The following is a 19,437-nucleotide window of genomic DNA, read 5'->3' on the forward strand; positions in this document are numbered from 1 at the left end:
GTTAGGGAGATTAGCCAGGTAAGTACATGGGATTTCTTGGATAGGGTCTAGGTGGGCCAAATGACCTCCTTTTGCACTGTAGGAATTCTATGATTTCTTCTAATCTATGAAGAGTAAAAAGGTAATGTTGAACTCGTATAAGACACTAATTAGGCCTCATCTAGAGTTTTGCATCCAGTTCTGGGTGCCACATCTGAGGAAGGATGTGAAGGCATTGGAGAGTAGAGGAGATTCACAGGAATGATTCCAGGGACAAAGAACTGTAGCAATGAGGATAGATTGGGTCTGTTTTCCTTAGAGAAAACTTGAGTGTTATTCAGGATCCTGGGGGTTATGAACAGGATAAATAATGAAAAACTGTTCCCTCTCGAGTGTTCAGTGTTGGTCTTCTTACTTGAGAAACATTATACTGGCACTGGAGGGGATGCAGAGGAGATTCACCAGGTTGATTCCGGAGTTGAGAGGGTTGGCTTATGAGAGACTGAGTAGATTGAGCTATACTCATTGGAATTCAGAAGAATGAGGGGAGATCTTAGAGAAACATATAAGATTATGAAGGAAACAGATAAGATAGAAGTAGGGAGGTTGTTTCCACTGGAGGGTGAAACTAGAACTAGGGGGTATAGCCTCAAAATAAGGGGAAGCAGATTTAGGACTGAGTTGAGGAGGAACTTCTTCACCCAAAGGGTTGTGAATCTGTGGAATTCCCTGCCCAGTGAAGCAGTTGAGGCTACCTCATTGAATGTTTTTAAGGCAAGGATAGGTTTTTGAAGAGTAAAGGAATTAAGGGTTATGGTGAGCGGGCGCGTAAGTGGAGCTGAGTCCACGAAAAGATCAGCCATGATCTTATTGAATGGCGAAGCAGGCTCGAGGGGCCAGATGGCCTACTCCTGCTCCTAGTTCTTATGTTCATCAAGAACTCGAAGGCACAGATTCAAAATAATGGGCAAAAGGATTAGACGTGATGTGAGGGTGGTTGAAGTCTGGAACGAACTTCCTGAGAGGGTGGTGCAGGCAGGTTCAATCGAGGTATTCAAAAGGGAACTGGATTCCTATCTAAAAACAATGAATGCGCCAGGTTATGGGGAGTGGAAATAGGTAGAATGCTCTTTCAGAGGAGTCAGTCCAGACTCGATTGGCTGAATGGCCTCCTGCGATTCTGTGGCTGGCGATACGAAATAAAAATCATCAGTTTTTATTGAATTGTATAGTGACTCAAACTCTCTACCTCCATGCCGCAAGGAGAGGAAAGCCAGCAGTCATGGACGGTAGCTAGCAGGACCGACAACTGGACCCACAGCTGCTACACCTTGTTTCCCTCTTTCATTAGGCAGATTAAATTGCTCAGAATCCGGTATAAAGCGTTTATTAAACCACAGGTACGAGTCAAACAGCACAAGGGTGACCTTTCCCCATTTCTGCAGGCAGAGTGTTCAAACCAATCTCATTCCTGGGTGACAATATGGCGGAGGTTTCCTCAGTGTCAGACTCTCCCAGTCTCAGCTAATTCCAGCTGTAATTGCGGGGGCTTCCAAACCCTGCAGAGTTTAGTGATCCAAGCAGCCAGCTCCCCACCTCAAACCGTCACACTAGAATCCAGACTCTGGCCCACCCCCAGGTTGGGAGGGGTCTGGCTGCAGGAGGCTGGCATTTCTCCGACTGAGTGAGCCACCGGCCCTCTACCCAGGCTTCTGGGGCATTTGCCACCACCGTTGCTTCATCTCACGTGAGCCTGAGTCGTGCCCATCAACCCCCTCAGACAATAAAGCTATCTCTGTCAGAACCAGCTCAGGGTTACTCCCCGTGATTGCAACTCCCTCCCACAGCATCAGCCGAGAGGGAGCAGAGACTGGCTCAGCTTGTGCGCCCTGCTCCTCAGGTGAGGCCCTCCCGTGCAAACAAGAACTGGCACAGAGCTGCCACTCACACCCCCTCCACTGGACTACACTGGCACAGTGCAGTTCCTCACACCTTCTCCACTGGGATACACTGGCACAGTGCAGTTCCTCACACCTTCTCCACTGGGATACACTGGCACAGTGCAGTTCCTCACACCTTCTCCACTGGGATACACTGGCACAGTGCAGTTCCTCACACCTTCTCCACTGGGATACACTGGCACAGTGCAGTTTCTTCCCCCCACTCCCCCACTGAGCAACACTGACACAGTGTAGTCCCTCACAATCCCTCCAGTGGACAACACTGGCACAGTGCAATCCCTCACACCCTCTCGAGTGGGCTACACTGGCACAGTGCAGTCCTCTCTAGTGGGCTACACACCCTCTCCAGTGGGATGCACCTGACCTGCCAATCTGGCATAACCTCCAGCTCCCCCAATCAGCCCCCAATGTTGCTGCTGGAAAGACTCGAGACAAATGGTGGTTGTGATTTAGACGCGATGCAGTTCATTAGTAAAAGTGCTCTGACAACCAATCAGGCTTCCACCCCCTCCCCCCACCCCCCCTCCCCAAAATCCCTCCCACCCCCAAGACTGTTCAGCAGATTTCAGCACCGATTTTCCCCACCCCACAACCCCGAGCTGAAATTGTTCACGGATGGACGCTCAGTCTGTAAGGCTGTCCAGATGCTCCAGAGGTGGACACCGCGGACGGCCCTGTCTCGATGGCTGTGAGCTGCTGACACAGCACCTGTCCAAGGCGTCAAACTCTCCTCCCCAACCCAGAAGTACAGCAAGTCCTTAACCCCATTCCCTGCTCTGTCAGCAGCTCCATTTCAAGGTATCTGCTCCATTATATTTTCCCTGGAACTGGTGGTGGCAGCATTCCTGGCATTCCACCAGACAGTCCGGTATTCGGCCCTAACAGAATCTGAGGGAAAAAGAAACATCGGATTAGGAGTGAGCAGAGATTAAACCGGACAGAAAAATCTCCCTTAGTGTGAAGTCCAGGACAATCCACCCAGTCTTCACAAAATACCCAACATGTCCAACCCAACCACCATCCCACAGCATCCTCCCTGCGCCCAAAGCCCACCCCCCGCCCCCTTCCCCAACCCCCCCCCACCCTCTGCACAAACCCCACCCCCCGCCCCTTTCCCCAAACCCCACCTCCTGCCTCAACCCCCGACCCTCTGCCCAAACCCCACCCCCACCCTCTGCACAAACCCCACCCCCCCGCCCCCTTCCCCAACCCCCCCACCCTCTGCTCAAACCCCACCCCCTTCCCCACCTCCCTCCCACAATCCCCACCCCCTTCCCCAAACCCCACCTCCTGCCTCCTTCCTCAACCCCCGACCCTCTGCCCAAACCCCACCCCCCCACCCTCTGCCCAAACCCTCCTCCCACTCTCTGCCCAAACCCCACCCCCTGGCCACACTCCCCCCCCATCCCAATCCCCACCTCCCTCCCCTCAACCCCACCCCAGTCGTCACAGCCTCCTATCCACTTCCATGCCCTAATCCGCTCCCATACCCCCATCCCGTGCCCAATCCCCAATTCTCTCCGCCGCTCTGTACCTGTCTCTGTTGCTGGATTTGCTGTTGTTCTAGTTGGAGTTTCTCCGTTTCAAAGACGACCGGCAGGACCAGGATCATGAAGGACGTGGTTCCCACCCATAGAGCGGACCGTGTAAAACTGCAAAATATCACACAGGCCCGGTAAACACCGATCCACACAGCCAAGATTAATATCAACCCACACCAATGTATACTGTCCCATCAAACACTCCCAAGACAGGTACAGCACGGGGTTAGGTACAGAGTAAAGCTCCCTCTACCGTGTTCCCATCAAACACTCCCAGGACAGGTACAGCACGATGTTAGATACAGAGTAAAGCTCCCTCTACACTGCCCCATCAAACACTCCCAGGACAAGTACAGCATGGGGTTAGATACAGAGTAAAGCTCCCTCCACTCTGTCCCCATCAAACACTCCCAGGACGGTATAGCACGGGGTTAGAGAGTAAAGCTCCCACTACACTGTCCCCATCAAACACTCCCAGGGCAGGTACAGCACGGGGTTAGATACAGAGTAAAGCTCCCACTACACTGTCCCCCATCAAACACTCCCAGGACAGGTACAGCACGGGGTTAGGTACAGAGTAAAGCTCCCTCTACCGTGTTCCCATCAAACACTCCCAGGACAGGCACAGCACAGGGTTAGATACAGAGTAAAGCGCCCTCCACTCTGTCCCCATCAAACACTCCCAGGACAGGTACAGCACGGGGTTAGATACAGAGTAAAGCTCCCTCCACTCTGTCCCCATCAAACATTCCCAGGACAGGTACAGCACGGGGTTAGCTACAGAGTAAAGCTCACTATGTGCCTTCCCCAGCGCTGAGGTTCTGAGCCCTGTCACTCCGATTGATGCTAAGTGGTGGCCTCACTGCCCACAGATAGTAAATACTCACCCTCAGAGGCAGTAGATGGAGTGGGCATCCATCCCACAGTAATATCTGGATTTAACACGAAGTTCTGGAATGCAAGGCTGATGTCTATGCAAGTGGTGTCCCCTTACAAGTGCTGCCCATGATGTTCTAGGTAATAGTGGTCACAGATTTGGAAGGTGCTGTTGAAGGAGTTTTGGTGAGTTGCTTCAATGCATCTTGTAGATGGGACACACTGCTGCTACTGTGCATCGGTGGTGGAGGGAGTGAATATTTGTGGATGGGCTGTCAATCAAAGCGGGCTGCTTTGTCCTATACGGTGTCGAGCTTCTTGAGTGTTGTTGGAGCTGCGTTCATCCAGGCAAGTGGGGCGTATTCCATCACACTCCTGACTTTTACCTTGTAGATTGTGGTCCGGCTTTGAGGAGTCAGGAGGCTCATTATTATCTGCAGAATTCACAGCCTCTGACCTACTCTGGTAGCTACAGTATAGTTGATAATGGGGGCTTAGCCTTGGTAATGGCATTGAATGTCTAAGAGCGATGGTTAGATTCTCTCTTGTTGGAGATGGTCGCCTGGCACTTGAGACAAAAATGTTACTTGCCACTTTTAGCCCAAGTCTAAATATTAGTAAGTTCTGTAAAAGAGTCTTAGAGTCAAAATATTAACTCGGTTTCTCTCTCTGCAGATGCTGTAAGAAGTCTCACAACACCAGGTTAAAGTCCAACAGGCTTCTTTGGAATCACGAGCTTTTGGAGCGCTGCTCCTTCATCAGGCGACTCACCTGATGAAGAAGCAGTGCTCCGAAAGCTCGTGATTCCAAATAAACCTGTTGGACTTTAACCTGGTGTTGTGAGACTTCTTCCTGTGCCCACCCCAGTCCAACGCCGGCATCTCCACATCATGGCCACCACAGATGCTGCCAGACATGCTGAGTTTATCCAGCATTTTCTGTTTTTATTTTAGATTTCCAGCATCCTCAGTGTTTTGCTTCGATCCGTTTAGATTAGTTTGCCTCTCCATCTTATGCTACATATAAAAGTTTTATTTCCAAAACTGCACTGTCTATTTGGCCTGATACTGATTTACTCATTTCACTGGGCGGCACGGTAGCACAGTGGTTAGCACTGCTGCTTCACAGCTCCAGGGACCTGGGTTCGATTCCTGGCTTGGGTCACTGTCTGTGTGGAGTTTGCACATTCTCCTCGTGTCTGTGTGGGTTTCCTCCGGGTGCTCCGGTTTCCTCCCACCGTCCAAAGATATGCAGGTTAGGTTGATTGGCCATGCTAAAATTGCCCCTTCGAGTCCTGAGATGTCTAGGTTAGAGGGATTAGTGGGTGGGATATGGGGATAGGGCCTGGGTGGGATTGTGGTCGGTGCAGACTCGATGGGCCGAAGGGCCTCTTTCTGCACTGTAGGGTTTCTATCTATCTTTCACAATTCTCTCTTTGTTCAGTCACTATTTTCCATATTTTTTTCCCCCAAACCACCTGCTTTTCCCAGCACCCGAGTGACATAACACTGGAATCAAAGACAACAGCAGTCAGTGAGAGAGGGGATCACCCCATCCCGGTTGATCCCCATTACCTCACCGCACAGCCACTCCTTCAACAGCACCTTCCAAACCCGCAACCTTGATCAGACAAAAAAGACAAGGGCTGCCGATAAAAGGGCAGCACAGTGGTTAGCACCAGGTATCCGGGTTCGATTCCCGGCTTGGGTCACTGTCTGTGTGGATTCTGCACGTTCTCCCCGTGTCTGCGTGGGTTTCCTCCCATAGTCCAAAAGACGTGCTGGTTAGGGTGCATTGGCCGTGCTAAATTCTCCCTCAGTGTACTCGAACAGGTGCCGGAATGTGGCGACTAGGGGATTTTCACAATAACTTCATTGCAGTGTCAATGTAAGCATACTTGTGACACTAAAATAAACTTTAAACATCACCATAGAAAATTACAGCTCAGAGACAGGCCTTTTGGCCCTTCTTGTCTGTGCCGAACCATTTTATGCCTAGTCCCACTGACCTGCACCTGGACCATATCCCTCCACACCCCTCTCATCCATGAACCCGTCCAAGTTTTTCTTAAATGTTAAAAGTGACCCACATTTACCACTTTACCCGGCAGATCATTCCACACTCCCACCACTCTCTGCGTGAAGAAGCCCCCCCTAATATTCCCTTTAAACTTTTCTCCTTTCACCCTTAACCCATGCCCTCTGGTTTTTTTCTCCCCTAGCCTCAGCGGAAAAAGCCTGCTTGCATTCACTCTATCTATACCCAACAAAATCTTATACACCTCTATCAAATCTCCCCTCAATCTTCTACGCTCCAGGGAATAAAGTCCCAACGTATTCAATTTCTCAAGTCCCGGCAACATCCTTGTGAACCTTCTCTGCGCTCTTTCAACCTTATTTACATCCTTCCTGTAACTAGGTGACCAAAACTGTACACAATACTCTAAATTCGGCCTCACCAATGCCTTATATAACCTTACCATAACACTCCAACTTTTATACTCGATACTCCGATTTATAAAGGCCAATGTACCAAAGGCACTCTACGACCCTATCCACCTGTGACGTCACTTTTAGGGAATTCTGTACCTGTATTCCCAGATCCCTCTGTTCAACTGCACTCTTCAGAGTCCTACCATTTACCCTGTACGTTCTACTTTGGTTTGTCCTTCCAAAGTGCAATATCTCACACTTGTCTGTGTTGAATTCCATTTGCCATTTTTCAGCCCATTTTTCTAGTTGGTCCAAATCCCTCTGCAAGCTTTGAAAACCTTCCTCACTGTCCACTACACCTCCAATCTTTGTATCATCAGCAAATTTGCTGATCCAATTGACCACATTATCATCCAGATCATTGATATAGATGACAAACAACAATGGACCCAACACCGATCCCTGCGGCACACCACTAGTCACAGGCCTCCACTCAGAGAAGCAATCCTCCACAACCACTCTCTGGCTTCTTCCATTGATGTCTCTTTGGTGTCTCTGTGCCCTGTTTGAGAGCAGATTTCCACTCCATCTGACGATGGAGCAGCGCTCCGAAAGCTAATGGCATTTGCTACCAAATAAACCTGTTGGACTTTAACCTGGTGTTGTTAAAATTCTTACTGTGTTTACCCCAGTCCAACGCCGGCATCTCCACATCATTCTTCCATTGAGCCAGTGTCTAATCCAATTTACTACCTCCCCATGTATACCCAGCGATTGAACCTTCCTAACTAACCTCCCATGAGGGACCTTGTAAAAGGCCTTGCTGAACTCCAGGTTCGCAACATCCACCCCTTCCCTTCATCCACTTTCCTGGTAACCTCCTCGAAAAACTCTAATAGATTGGTCAAACATGACCGACCACGCACAAAGCCATGTTGACTCTTGCATGTTCCCCTACAAGCCTCAAACTATACCATCTTGGAAGCATAATCACTGTTCCTTCACTGTCACTGGGTCAAAAAATCCTGGAACTCCCTCCCTAACAGCGCAGCGGTTGGAGAAGGTGAGTCGCCACTGCAGTGTAAAGGGTTAACAGCATGAATATACAAAGAAGGTAATGGCCTAGTGGTCATTATCACTAGCCTATCAAACCAGAAACTCAGCTAATGTTCTGGGGACCCATGTTCGAATCCCACCACGGCAGATGATGGAATTTGAATTCAATAAAAAATATCTGGAATTAAGAATCGACTGATGACCATGAAACCATTGCCGGAAAAACCCATCTGGTCCACTAATGTCCTTTAAGGAAGGAAATCTGCCGTCCTTACCTGGTCTGGCCTACATGTGACTCCAGAGCCACAGCAATGTGGTTGACTCTCAACTGCCCTCGGGCAACTAGGGATGGACAATTAATGCTGGCCAACATTTAACATCCCACGAATGAATAAAAAGATGCTCAAGGCAGGAGACAAGTAGCTTAAAGAGAGATGCCTTCCCTGTCACCCATTAAAAAGAGGGAAAGAGCGATATGGGGAACCGGTGGAGAGGTGGATTTGAGACCAGGGAGAGATCAGCCATGATCTGATTGAATAGCGGAGCAGGCTCGAAGGGTTGAATTTGCCCACTTCTTCGCCTAGTTGTTATTATGTACAAAAATACCGATATTCTGACAGTTCTTCGTTGTTAGATTCCTGACAGAGCACCTTCTACAACAACCATTGCCTCTCAAGGGCGATATGGGATGGGCGGGAAATGTTGACCTTGGTGGCGACTTTCACATCTCAGGTGCAAATTTAAAAATTACCGCTCCACACTCGCTGCTGGCCCCGGGCACACCACAACGCCCGACCCGAGAGGAACCATTCGGCCACATACCTGTAGATTTTCTTGGCCAGCGACACTGAGCAGTCTGCGGCGAGTCCTGAGGCATTCCGCATCCCCTCAGGGAACATCTCAGTCAAACCCCACAGTCTTTCAGAGAGGGATTCATCGAGCTGCAAACAGGAGGATGGGCAGAGTGTGATTAATAGATCAACGCAGCAGCAGAATGGTGACACCGGCACTAACAACACTTCCCAGCACCGAGGGTGAGGCTAATTGTCAAGCCGGCAATGAGGCATTGCTGAACCTGGCCTAGTGTAGGTCAGAGAGCAGGGGAGTGATTGGTGAAACTGGACTTGGTGCGAGTTTAGAAACAGGCAACAGAGATTTGGTTGACTCAAGTTTACGGAGAGAGTGGAACATGAGCGACTGGCCAGCAGTGTGTTAGAATATTTAAATCGAGGGAGAACAAAAGCTTGGGTGAGTCTCTGGGTTGAGCTGAAACTGGAGTAAAGTTGAATGGCGCGTTGTAGGTGGAAATACGCAACACTCACCCCACCCCACCCCGGTGACGCTCCACACCCCCCGCCCCACCCTCCTGCCCCCCCAACCCCCCTTCGGGGTGACCCTCCCTCCCGTCCCCTCCCCCCGGCGTGACCCTCCCTCCCGTCCCCTCCCCCCGGCGTGACCCTCCCTCCCGTCCCCTCCCCCCGGCGTGACCCTCCCACCCGTCCCCTCCCCCCGGCGTGACCCTCCCTCCCGTCCCCTCCCCCCGGCGTGACCCTCCCTCCCGTCCCCTCCCCCCGGCGTGACCCTCCCTCCCGTCCCCTCCCCCCGGCGTGACCCTCCCTCCCGTCCCCTCCCCCCGGCGTGACCCTCCCTCCCGTCCCCTCCCCCCGGCGTGACCCTCCCTCCCGTCCCCTCCCCCCGGCGTGACCCTCCCTCCCGTCCCCTCCCCCCGGCGTGACCCTCCCTCCCGTCCCCTCCCCCCGGGCTGACCCTCCCCTCCTCCCCCCTGGGGCTCCCCCTCCCCTCCCCCCTGAGCTGACCCTCCCTCCCTCCCCTCCCCCTGGCCTGACTCTCCCTCCCTCCCCCCCCTCCCCCTCCCCCTGGGCTGACCCTCCCTCCCCCCCCCCCTCCCCCTCCCCCCCCCCCCTCCCCCTGGGCTGACCCTCCCTCCCCCCCCCCTCGGCTGACCCTCCCCCCCCCCTCCCCCTGGGCTGACCCTCCCCCCCCCCTCCCCCTGGGCTGACCCTCCCCCCCCCCTCCCCCTGGGCTGACCCTCCCTCCCCCCCCCCCCCCCTCCCCCTGGGCTGACCCTCCCTCCCCCCCCCCCCCCTCCCCCTGGGCTGACCCTCCCTCCCCCCCCCCCCCCTCCCCCTGGGCTGACCCTCCCTCCCCCCCCCCTCCCCCTGGGCTGACCCTCCCTCCCCCCCCCCCCCCTGGGCTGACCCTCCCTCCCCCCCCCCCCTCCCCCTGGGCTGACCCTCCCTCCCCCCCCCCCTCCCCCTGGGCTGACCCTCCCTTCCCCCCCCCCCTCCCCCTGGGCTGACCCTCCCTTCCCCCCCCCCCTCCCTCCCCCTGGGCTGACCCTCCCTCCCCCCCCCCCTCGGCTGACCCTCCCCCCCCCCTCCCCCTGGGCTGGCCCTCCCCCCCCCCCTCCCCCTGGGCTGACCCTCCCTCCCCCCCCCCTCCCCCTGGGCTGACCCTCCCTCCCCCCCCCCTCCCCCTGGGCTGACCCTCCCTCCCCCCCCCCCTCCCCCTGGGCTGACCCTCCCTTCCCCCCCCCCCCCTCCCTCCCCCTGGGCTGACCCTCCCTTCCCCCCCCCCTCCCTCCCCCTGGGCTGACCCTCCCTTCCCCCCCCCCCTCCCTCCCTCCCCCTGGGCTGACCCTCCCTTCCCCCCCCCCCCTCCCTCCCTCCCCCTGGGCTGACCCTCCCTTCCCCCCCCCCCTCCCTCCCTCCCCCTGGGCTGACCCTCCCTTCCCCCCCCCCCTCCCTCCCCCTGGGCTGACCCTCCCTTCCCCCCCCCCCCCTCCCTCCCCCTGGGCTGACCCTCCCTTCCCCCCCCCCCTCCCTCCCTCCCCCTGGGCTGACCCTCCCTTCCCCCCCCCCCTCCCTCCCTCCCCCTGGGCTGACCCTCCCTTCCCCCCCCCCCCTCCCTCCCTCCCCCTGGGCTGACCCTCCCTTCCCCCCCCCCCTCCCTCCCTCCCCCTGGGCTGACCCTCCCTTCCCCCCCCCCCCTCCCTCCCCCTGGGCTGACCCTCCCTTCCCCCCCCCCCCTCCCTCCCCCTGGGCTGACCCTCCCTCCCCCCCCCTGGGCTGACCCTCCCTCCCCCTGGGCTGACCCTCCCTCCCCCCCCCCTCCCTCCCCCTGGGCTGACCCTCCCTCCCCCCCCCCGGGCTGACCCTCCCTCCCCCCCCCCTCCCTCCCCCTGGGCTGACCCTCCCTCCCCCCCCCCTCCCTCCCCCTGGGCTGACCCTCCCTCCCCCCCCCCTCCCTCCCCCTGGGCTGACCCTCCCTCCCCCTGGGCTGACCCTCCCTCCCCCTGGGCTGACCCTCCCTCCCTCCCCCTGGGCTGACCCTCCCGCTCCCCCCCCCCTCCCTCCCCCTGGGCTGACCCTCCCTCCCTCCCCCTGGGCTGACCCTCCCTCCCCCTCCCTCCCCCTGGGCTGACCCTCCCTCCCCCTCCCTCCCCCTGGGCTGACCCTCCCTCCCCCTCCCTCCCCCTGGGCTGACCCTCCCTCCCCCCCCCCTCCCCTTGGGCTGACCCTCCCTCCCCCCCCTCCCCCTGGGCTGACCCTCCCTCCCTCGCTGACCCTCCCTCCCTCGCTGACCCTGGGCTGACCCCCTCTCCCCCGGGGCTTCCCCTCCCCCCTGGGGCTTCCCCTCCCCTCCCCCCTGGGGCTTCCCCTCCCCTCCCCTCCCCTCCCCTCCCCTCCCCCCTGGGGCTTCCCCTCCCCTCTGGGGCTGACCCTCCCTCCCCTCCCCCTGGGCTGACCCTCCCTCCCCTCCCCCTGGGCTGACCCTCCCTCCCCTCCCCTCCCCCTGGGCTGACCCTCCCTCCCCTCCCCTCCCCTCCCCCTGGGCTGACCCTCCCTCCCTCCCCCTGGGCTGACCCTCCTCTCTCCCCCCTCCCCCTGGGCCTCCCCTCCCCCTGGGCTGACCCTCACTCAATGTGAGCGCTCTCTCTCTCTCTATAAAGCTCCTGGACACGGTGCAGCCTGGGGCCCACATTCTCTGCTCACCTCATCCTCATCCTCCTCGATTTCCTCCTCGGCCACCACCCGCGCTTCCATTCGCAGTTCCTCCGCCATCGCCGCACTCCCAAGACTAGGCCTAGTCCTCAGCTTCGCGCCTGCGCACAACAGGCCGGAGGAGTGAACAGCAGCGCCACCAGCCGGCCGGAGGAGTGAACAGCAGCGCCACCAGCCGGCCGGAGGAGTGAACAGTAGCGCCACCAGCCGGCCGGAGGAGTGAACAGCAGCGCCACCAGCCGGCCGGAGGAGTGAACAGCAGCGCCACCAGCCGGCCGGAGGAGTGAACAGCAGGGCCACCAGCCGGCCGGAGGAGTGAACAGCAGCGCCACCAGCCGGCCGGAAGTGTGAACAGCAGCGCCACCAGCCGGCCGGAGGAGTGAACAGCAGCGCCACCAGCCGGCCGGAGGAGTGAACGGCAGCGCCACCAGCCGGCCGGAAGTGTGAACAGCAGCGCCACCAGCCGGCCGGAGGAGTGAACAGCAGCGCCACCAGCCGGCCGGAGGAGTGAACGGCAGCGCCACCAGCCGGCCGGAAGTGTGAACAGCAGCGCCACCAGCCGGCCGGAGGAGTGAACAGCAGCGCCACCAGCCGGCCGGAGGAGTGAACGGCAGCGCCACCAGCGGCCGGAGTGAACAGCAGCGCCACCAGCCGGCTGGAGGAGTAAACAGCAGCACCTGCCTCTATTTTTTAACTGAAACCTGAATCATTTATTCCATCCCATTGTCCTTCAATCGGGCTTTCTGATTATTTTCTGTACCTGTCCATTACATTTTAATGACGTGCGTGCATGGACTTGTCTTTGGACCTTCACTGTTTGCAGCATTGTAAAAGGATATTCTATGGCTTTATAGGTCCAAAGTGGGCACACAGTGCCAGAGATCCGGGGCGGCACGGTAGCACAGTGGTTATCACTGCTGCTTCACAGCTCCAGGGACCTGGGTTCGATTCCCGGCTTGGGTCACTGTCTGTGTGGAGTTTGCACATTCTCCTCGTGTCTGCGTGGGTTTCCTCCGGGTGCTCCGGTTTCCTCCCACAGTCCAAAGATGTGCGGGTTAGGTTGATTGGCCATGCTACAATTGCCCTTAGTGTCCTGGGATGTGTAGGTTAGTGGGACTAGTGGGTAAATATGTAGGGATATGGGGGTAGGGCCTGGGTGGGATTGTGGTCGGTGCAGACTCGATGGGCCGAATGGCCTCTTTCTGTGCTGTAGGGTTTCTAAGATTCTAAGATCCGGGTTCGATTCCTGGCTTGGGGTCACTGTCTGTGTGGAGTTTGCACGTTCTCCCCGTGTCTGTGTGGGTTTCCTCCGGGTGCTCCGGTTTCCTCCCACCTCCGAAAGACGTGCTGGTTAGGGTGCATTGGCCGTGCTAAATTCTCCCTCAGTGTACCCGAACAGGCGCCGGAGTGTGGCGACTGGGGGATTTTCACAGCAACTTCATTGCAGTGTTAATGTGAGCCTACTTGTGACACTAATTAATAAACTTTAAACTTTTCTCTCATAGCAGCTTATGTAATTTTTAAACTTGTGTGAATATTAACCCTTTCAGAGACTATCTAATATTTTCTATGGATTTATTAGCAGCTATTTGATTTATCTTTTGGCCTTTGAGATATCTGCGCTTATCTCATTTTCACCTCCTGACCGTATCCACGGGGGATAATTTACAGTACCACCTGTCTCTGATGGAAAAGTCTGTGCAGTAAAACACCTCTGACCAGATGTTCAGCAGGCAGTGGTCTGCATGTGACGTATTAGAGGCTCTGAGGGAATAGGAAGCGGTGTCCCTCAGACAGTTCCCTGGGTTGACTGACACCAGTGTGCTGGGACAAATTGCCTCTATACCTCCTGCCAAAACACTGCCTCAAACTTGTTATTTTATTATTTCACGAGTTGTGGTTGTCGCTGGCTAAGCTAGCATTTATTGCCCATCCCTAGTTGCCCTTGAGATGGTAGTGGTGAGCTGCCTTCTTGAATTGCTGCAGTCCATGTGGTGTAGGTACAGCTACAGTGCTGTTAGGGAGGGAATTCCAGGATTTTGACCCAGCGACTGCGAAGGAACGGGCGATATATTTCCAAGTCAGGATGGTGAATGACTTAGAGGGGAACTTGCAGGTGGTGGTTTTCCCAGGTATCTGCTGCCCTTCTAGATGGAAGTGGTCTTGGGTTTGAAAAGTGCTAAGGATCTTTGGTGAATTGCTGCAGTGCATGTTGTAGATAGTACACACTGCTGCTACTGAACATTGGTGGTAGAGGGGGTGGATGTTGATGTTCGTGCTTGATGCAAATCAAGCGGGGCTGCTTTGTCCTGGAAGGTGTCGAGCTTCTTGACTGTTGTTGGAGCCGCACCCATCCAGGCAAGTGGGGAGTATTCCATCACACTCCTGACTTGTGCCTTGTAGATAGTGGACAGGCTTTGGGGAGTCAGGAGGAGAGTTACTCACCACAGAATTCCCAGCCTCTGACCTGCTCTGGTAGCCACAGTATTTAACTAGCTAGTCCAGTTCAGTTTCTATTCAAAAATGCTGGAAAATCTCAGCCGGTCTGAGGCATCTGTGGAGAGAGAATAGAGCCAACGTTTTGAGTCTGGGTGACCCTTCATCTGAGCAGTTTCTGGTCAATGGTAACAGCCAGGATGTTGACAGCGGGGGATTCAGCAATGGTAATGCCATTGAATGTCAAGGCACGATGGTTCAATCCTCTCTTGTTGGAGCTGGTCATTGCCTGGCACTTGTGTGGCACGAATGTTACTTGTCGCTTGTCATCCCAAGCCTGGATATTGTCCGGGTCCTGCTGCATTTGGACATGGACTGCTTCAGTAATTCCTTTCATTACAACATATACAATGGACACATTGATGGCTTCACTCCTGACAGTTTTAGAGTGAAGAATGGAGCAAAAGCGCTTCCAGGTCACTTAGCAGGTGCAATCTGTAGAACCTAACCATTGGTTAATGCACCTGGGATACCACTAGCTGATGACGGAGGAAAATGGAGACGTCCTCTGTGGGCCAATGTGCGTCGTCATGACGACCAGTGGTTACGGCGGCTTGGTGACAGGCAACCAACAGCAAAAACGACGACCCACAGTGACACCTGATAACCACTCCATGTGCGACACTTGTGGCAGAAACTACCACTCATGGATTGGTCCCTCAGTGGGAGGGCACCAGTGAAGCTACCCAATCCCCAGTGTGCTTGTGCTGCCTGTCCACCATTTTGCAGAGTGATCATGTGACACCTCAGAGTGGACACTGATTTGAAAAATGTATTGCAATATATCTAATGTTGAATTTGAACTGCTTGTTATGCACTTTTACACATTTTATGAATATATATATACTTTAAAAAATGAATATGAAGAGATGGTCAGATAATGTATTAATTATTGAGAGTTGTATTTATAGATTAGTTTATATTTCAGTATGTTATATTTACATATGAGCCTGTAGTTCATCAACTCATAGAATTCCTACAGTGCAGAAGGAGGCCATTCAGCCCATTGGCATGCACCAACTACTATCCCACCCAGGCCTTATCCCCATAACCCTGCATATTTACCCTGCTAGCCCCCGACTAAGGGGTAATTTAACACGGCCAATCCACCTAACCAGCACATCTTTGGACACTAAGGGACAATTTAGCATGTCCAATCCACCTAACCAGCACATCTTGGGAGACTAAGGAGCAATTTAGCCTGGCCAATCCACTTAACCAGAACATCATGGGTCACGAGGGGACAATTTGGCATGGCCAATCCACCTAACCAGCACACCTTTGGACACTAAAGGACAATTTAGCATGACTAATCCACATTAACCGCGCACATCTTTGGACTGCGGGAGGAAACTGGAGCACCTGGAGGAAATCCATGCGGACATGGGGAGAACGTGCAGACTCCGCACAGACAGTGACCCAAGGTCGGAATTGAATTCTATATAGTATTCAAAATTGATTTATACCATGGAGCCATCTTGACATTTCGACAGTTTACAAAAGTACAATGTACAAAAATAACTAATGAACACAAATTGGATGCAAAACTCGGCTCGAAGCTGCTGACATTGTCATTATTCAGTGATAACAAGGTGAAAGATCTTAGAATCATAGAATCCCTACAGTGCAGAGGGAGGCCATTTGGCCCATCGTGTCTACACCGACCACAATCCCACCCAGACCCTATCCCCGTAACCCCACATATTTACCCTGCTAATCCCCCTGACACTAAGGGGTGATTTAGCATGGCCAATCAACCTATCCTGTTCATCTTTGGACTGTGGGAGGAAACCGGAGCACCCAGAGGAAACCCACGCAGACACGGGGAGAACGTGCAGACTCTGCACAGACAGTGACCCAAGCCAGGAATCGAACCCGGGACCCTGGCGCTGTGAGGCAGCAGTGCTAACCACCGTGTCGGTGGCACAGGTCTTTCAATAAAACATCACTTCGCATCTACGCGATTCTGTAACCTGATTTCCCCGGGAGAGAGGGACTTTCTCTCTTCCTCAAAGTCCAAATCGATCCTCCACCAGCTGCTCTCTGGCTGCCCTGGCAGCCTCCTCGGGCACATCGTGGGGCCCGGCTCCAGCCACATCCGGATCCTCCATCTCGTCTGACTCTGACTCACTCTCCTCCGAGGGGTGAAAGGTCAGCCCTTCCTGCAGGGCGAAGTTGTGCAGCGCGCAACAGGCCACGACGATCTTCGACACCTTAATGGGAGAATATTGCAAGATGCCCCTGGACCTGTCCAAGCAGCGGAAACGTGACTTCAGCAGCCGGATGGTCCTCTCCACCCGTTGGCGCGTGCAGACGTGTGCGTGGTTGTATCTTTCCTGCCCGTCGCTCTCGGCCTGGCTGTAGGGCACCATCAGCCACGTCTTTAGTGGGTACCCCTTGTCGCCTAGCAACCACCCAGAGCTCTGAGGTACTTTACTCATGAACTGAAACAAATTGGAGTTCTCGAGGACAGAAGCATCATTGGCGCTGCCCTTCTGATCCGCATTCACGTTCAGGATCCACGTCTGGGCGTCGCAAACAATCATGACGTTCAACGAGTGAAAGCCTTTCCTGTTGATGTACGAAACTGGCTCATCGTTGGGGGCTTTCAGTTGGATGTGGACGCCGCGAATAACCCCCAGGACCTTGGGGAATCCGGCCACTCTGTGGAATTTGATGGCCCGCTCCCTCACCCGGGCTGGGGCCATGTCGAAATGAATGAAATCGGAAGCCCTGCGGAAGATGGCGTTGGTGACCTGGTGGATGCAGGCCCTGGCAGCGCTCTGAGTGATCTTGCACGTGTCGCCCACGCTGGACTGGAATGACCCGCACGCATAGAAATTCAGCGCGGTGGTAACCTTCATCGCCACCGATAAGGCCGTGCGGCATTTGGAGCTCGGTTTCAGATCCTCCTGCAGGATGTCACACAGGCGGCCTATCACCTCCTTGTTGAAACGGAGCTGCCGCACGCACAAATCCTCCGACATCATCTCGAATGACGTCCTCTCCCTGTACACCCTCTGCGGGGGGTAATTGATGCTCCTTATCAGCCTGCGGGAATGGTGCTTGACTCTGCGCTGCTGCTCCCTGTGGCGTGCCCTCGCTCTCACCCAGGCCCTCGCGTAACAGAGAGCGTAAAGGCTGAAGGCCAGAGAAAGAAACATGTTTCTCACTCCTTAAGATCTGGCACTGCCTGCTAGAAAGATGGTTTGTGCTATTTTGGAGCCATGCGCATGCAAACAGGATTGCAAATGATCATTGACACTTTCTTAAAAGTCCTTTCAGTCTTATTGAAGCATTTTTCACATTGAAACATCAATAGGAATCAATAAAATCTTGACGACAGGTACATTTAAGGATCCTATAAAAGCCATTCATCCCTCTTGCAAAAAAAGAAGTCAGGCAGATTAAATCCATTCAACAGGTCTGATGGGCCATGTTACACAGAATTAACAAATAAAATGCAGCATTTAAAACTCAGGCCCTCCTGCTGCTGCCTTCCTGGACAAGGAGCAGAGACTGGAAGCTGCTCAGTGGGGCAAGAACTACAACTCCCACAATGCCGGGTGACTACAGCTCCCACAATCCAGAGCGACTACAACTCCCACAATGCCGGGCGACAGCTCCCACAATCCAGAGCGACAACGTCCCCCCCCAATCCGCCGCGGGCAACTACTCCCATAATGCTCCTGGTCTGCCTACTTTACATAATACAGTTTTCTTTTCTAATTTACTTAATGGACATTTTTGGAGGAAAACCGCTGGCACCACGCAGGGGGGTCGTAGCCCCTCCACATCGGTTATGCCATTCCAGGTTGTGTGATGGTGCACCCACCCTGACTGTGAATGGGGTCGGTCGGAACTTGTGTCGGGCAGTGGGTAGAGTCCGGTATGCCTTAAACTAATGAGTAAGGAAAATAACGGTCCGGGGTGACGCCCGGGTCCTCGCCGCCTTGTGCGAGAGGAATTTTTGAGCGGGTAAAGGTCGCCCTGCAAGGTGACCTGCCTACTTTGTGGGATGCCGCAGCGCAGTGATCTGCCCGGCCCATCCCTCAAACAGGTTTCCCCCCCAAACAGTGGTAACAATAATAGATTGAATATCAACAAAACTGCTCTAGTAACAGCATCTACTGAGCGATGGAGGTGAGGACAAGGAAAATCTTAGTGTTATACTAAGGGTGGGGTTGAATCACACACAAACTAAAAGGAGGAGGGAGCAAGCACAAAAACAGAAGGTAAAAAACGGAATAAGAAAAATGATAGAGAAATCAAGGACTAAATTCAAACATGGCTCTGGAGAAAAATATTAGGAATAAGACAATGTTAAAAAGGCAAGCTTTAAAGGTTCTGTGCCTTATTGAATCATAGAAATCATAGAAACCCTGCAGTACAGAAGGAGAGTAAGAAGTCTCACAACACCAGGTTAAAGTCCAACAGGTTTATTTGGTAGCAAATACCATAAGCTTTCGGAGCGCTGCTCCTTCGTCAGATGGAGTGGATATCTGTTCTCCAACAGTGCAAACAGACACAGAAATCAAGTTGGACTTTAACCTGGTGTTGTGAGACTTCTTACTGTGCTTACCCCAGTCCAACGCCGGCATCTCCACATCGTACAGAAGGAGGCCATTCGGCCCATCGAGTCTGCACCGACCACAATCCCACCCAGGCCCTACCCCCATATCCCTACATATTTACCCGCTAATCCCTCTAACATCTCAGGACACTAAGGGGCAATTTTTAGCATGGCCAATCAACCTAACCCGCACATCTTTGGACTGTGGGAGGAAACCGGAGCACCCGGAGGAAACCCACGCAGACACGAGGAGAATGTGCAGACTTCACACAGACAGTGACCCAAGCCGGGAATCGAACCCAGGTCCCTGGAGCTGTGAAGCAGCAGTGCTAACCACTGTGCCACCGTGCCACCCTCTGCGCGGAGCATTTGCGATAATTTGGATGAACTAATCGCGTAGATAGATGGAAACGGGTACGATATAATTGGGATTACGGAGGCATGGCTGCAGGGTGATCAGGGATAGGAACTGAATGTGCCAGGGTATTTAGTATTTAG

The 19,437-nt window shown here is 54.4% G+C and overlaps 1 protein-coding gene and 1 non-coding gene across 2 annotated transcripts; one reads left to right on the forward strand and one right to left on the reverse strand.

Annotated features, from left to right (window-relative positions):
* Positions 1–1,351: 1,351 nt before the first annotated feature.
* Positions 1,352–11,980, reverse strand: tomm22 (translocase of outer mitochondrial membrane 22 homolog (yeast)). The gene is made up of 4 exons (XM_078237543.1): positions 11,862–11,980; positions 8,668–8,786; positions 3,475–3,592; positions 1,352–2,828 (listed from the first exon to the last, which is right to left on the reverse strand). Exons 1-4 carry the CDS (start codon positions 11,928–11,930, stop codon positions 2,751–2,753), a joined length of 384 nt encoding a protein of 127 aa, XP_078093669.1. The 5' UTR covers positions 11,931–11,980; the 3' UTR covers positions 1,352–2,750.
* Positions 11,981–18,257: 6,277 nt separating this feature from the next.
* Positions 18,258–18,409, forward strand: LOC144509543 (U12 minor spliceosomal RNA). Its single transcript, XR_013500472.1, has one exon. It is a non-coding gene; the product is annotated as a U12 minor spliceosomal RNA (small nuclear RNA).
* The last annotated feature ends 1,028 nt before the right edge of the window (positions 18,410–19,437 follow it).

The sequence above is a fragment of the Mustelus asterias genome, chromosome 21, assembly GCF_964213995.1.
Source record: "Mustelus asterias chromosome 21, sMusAst1.hap1.1, whole genome shotgun sequence".
NCBI lineage: Eukaryota > Metazoa > Chordata > Chondrichthyes > Carcharhiniformes > Triakidae > Mustelus > Mustelus asterias.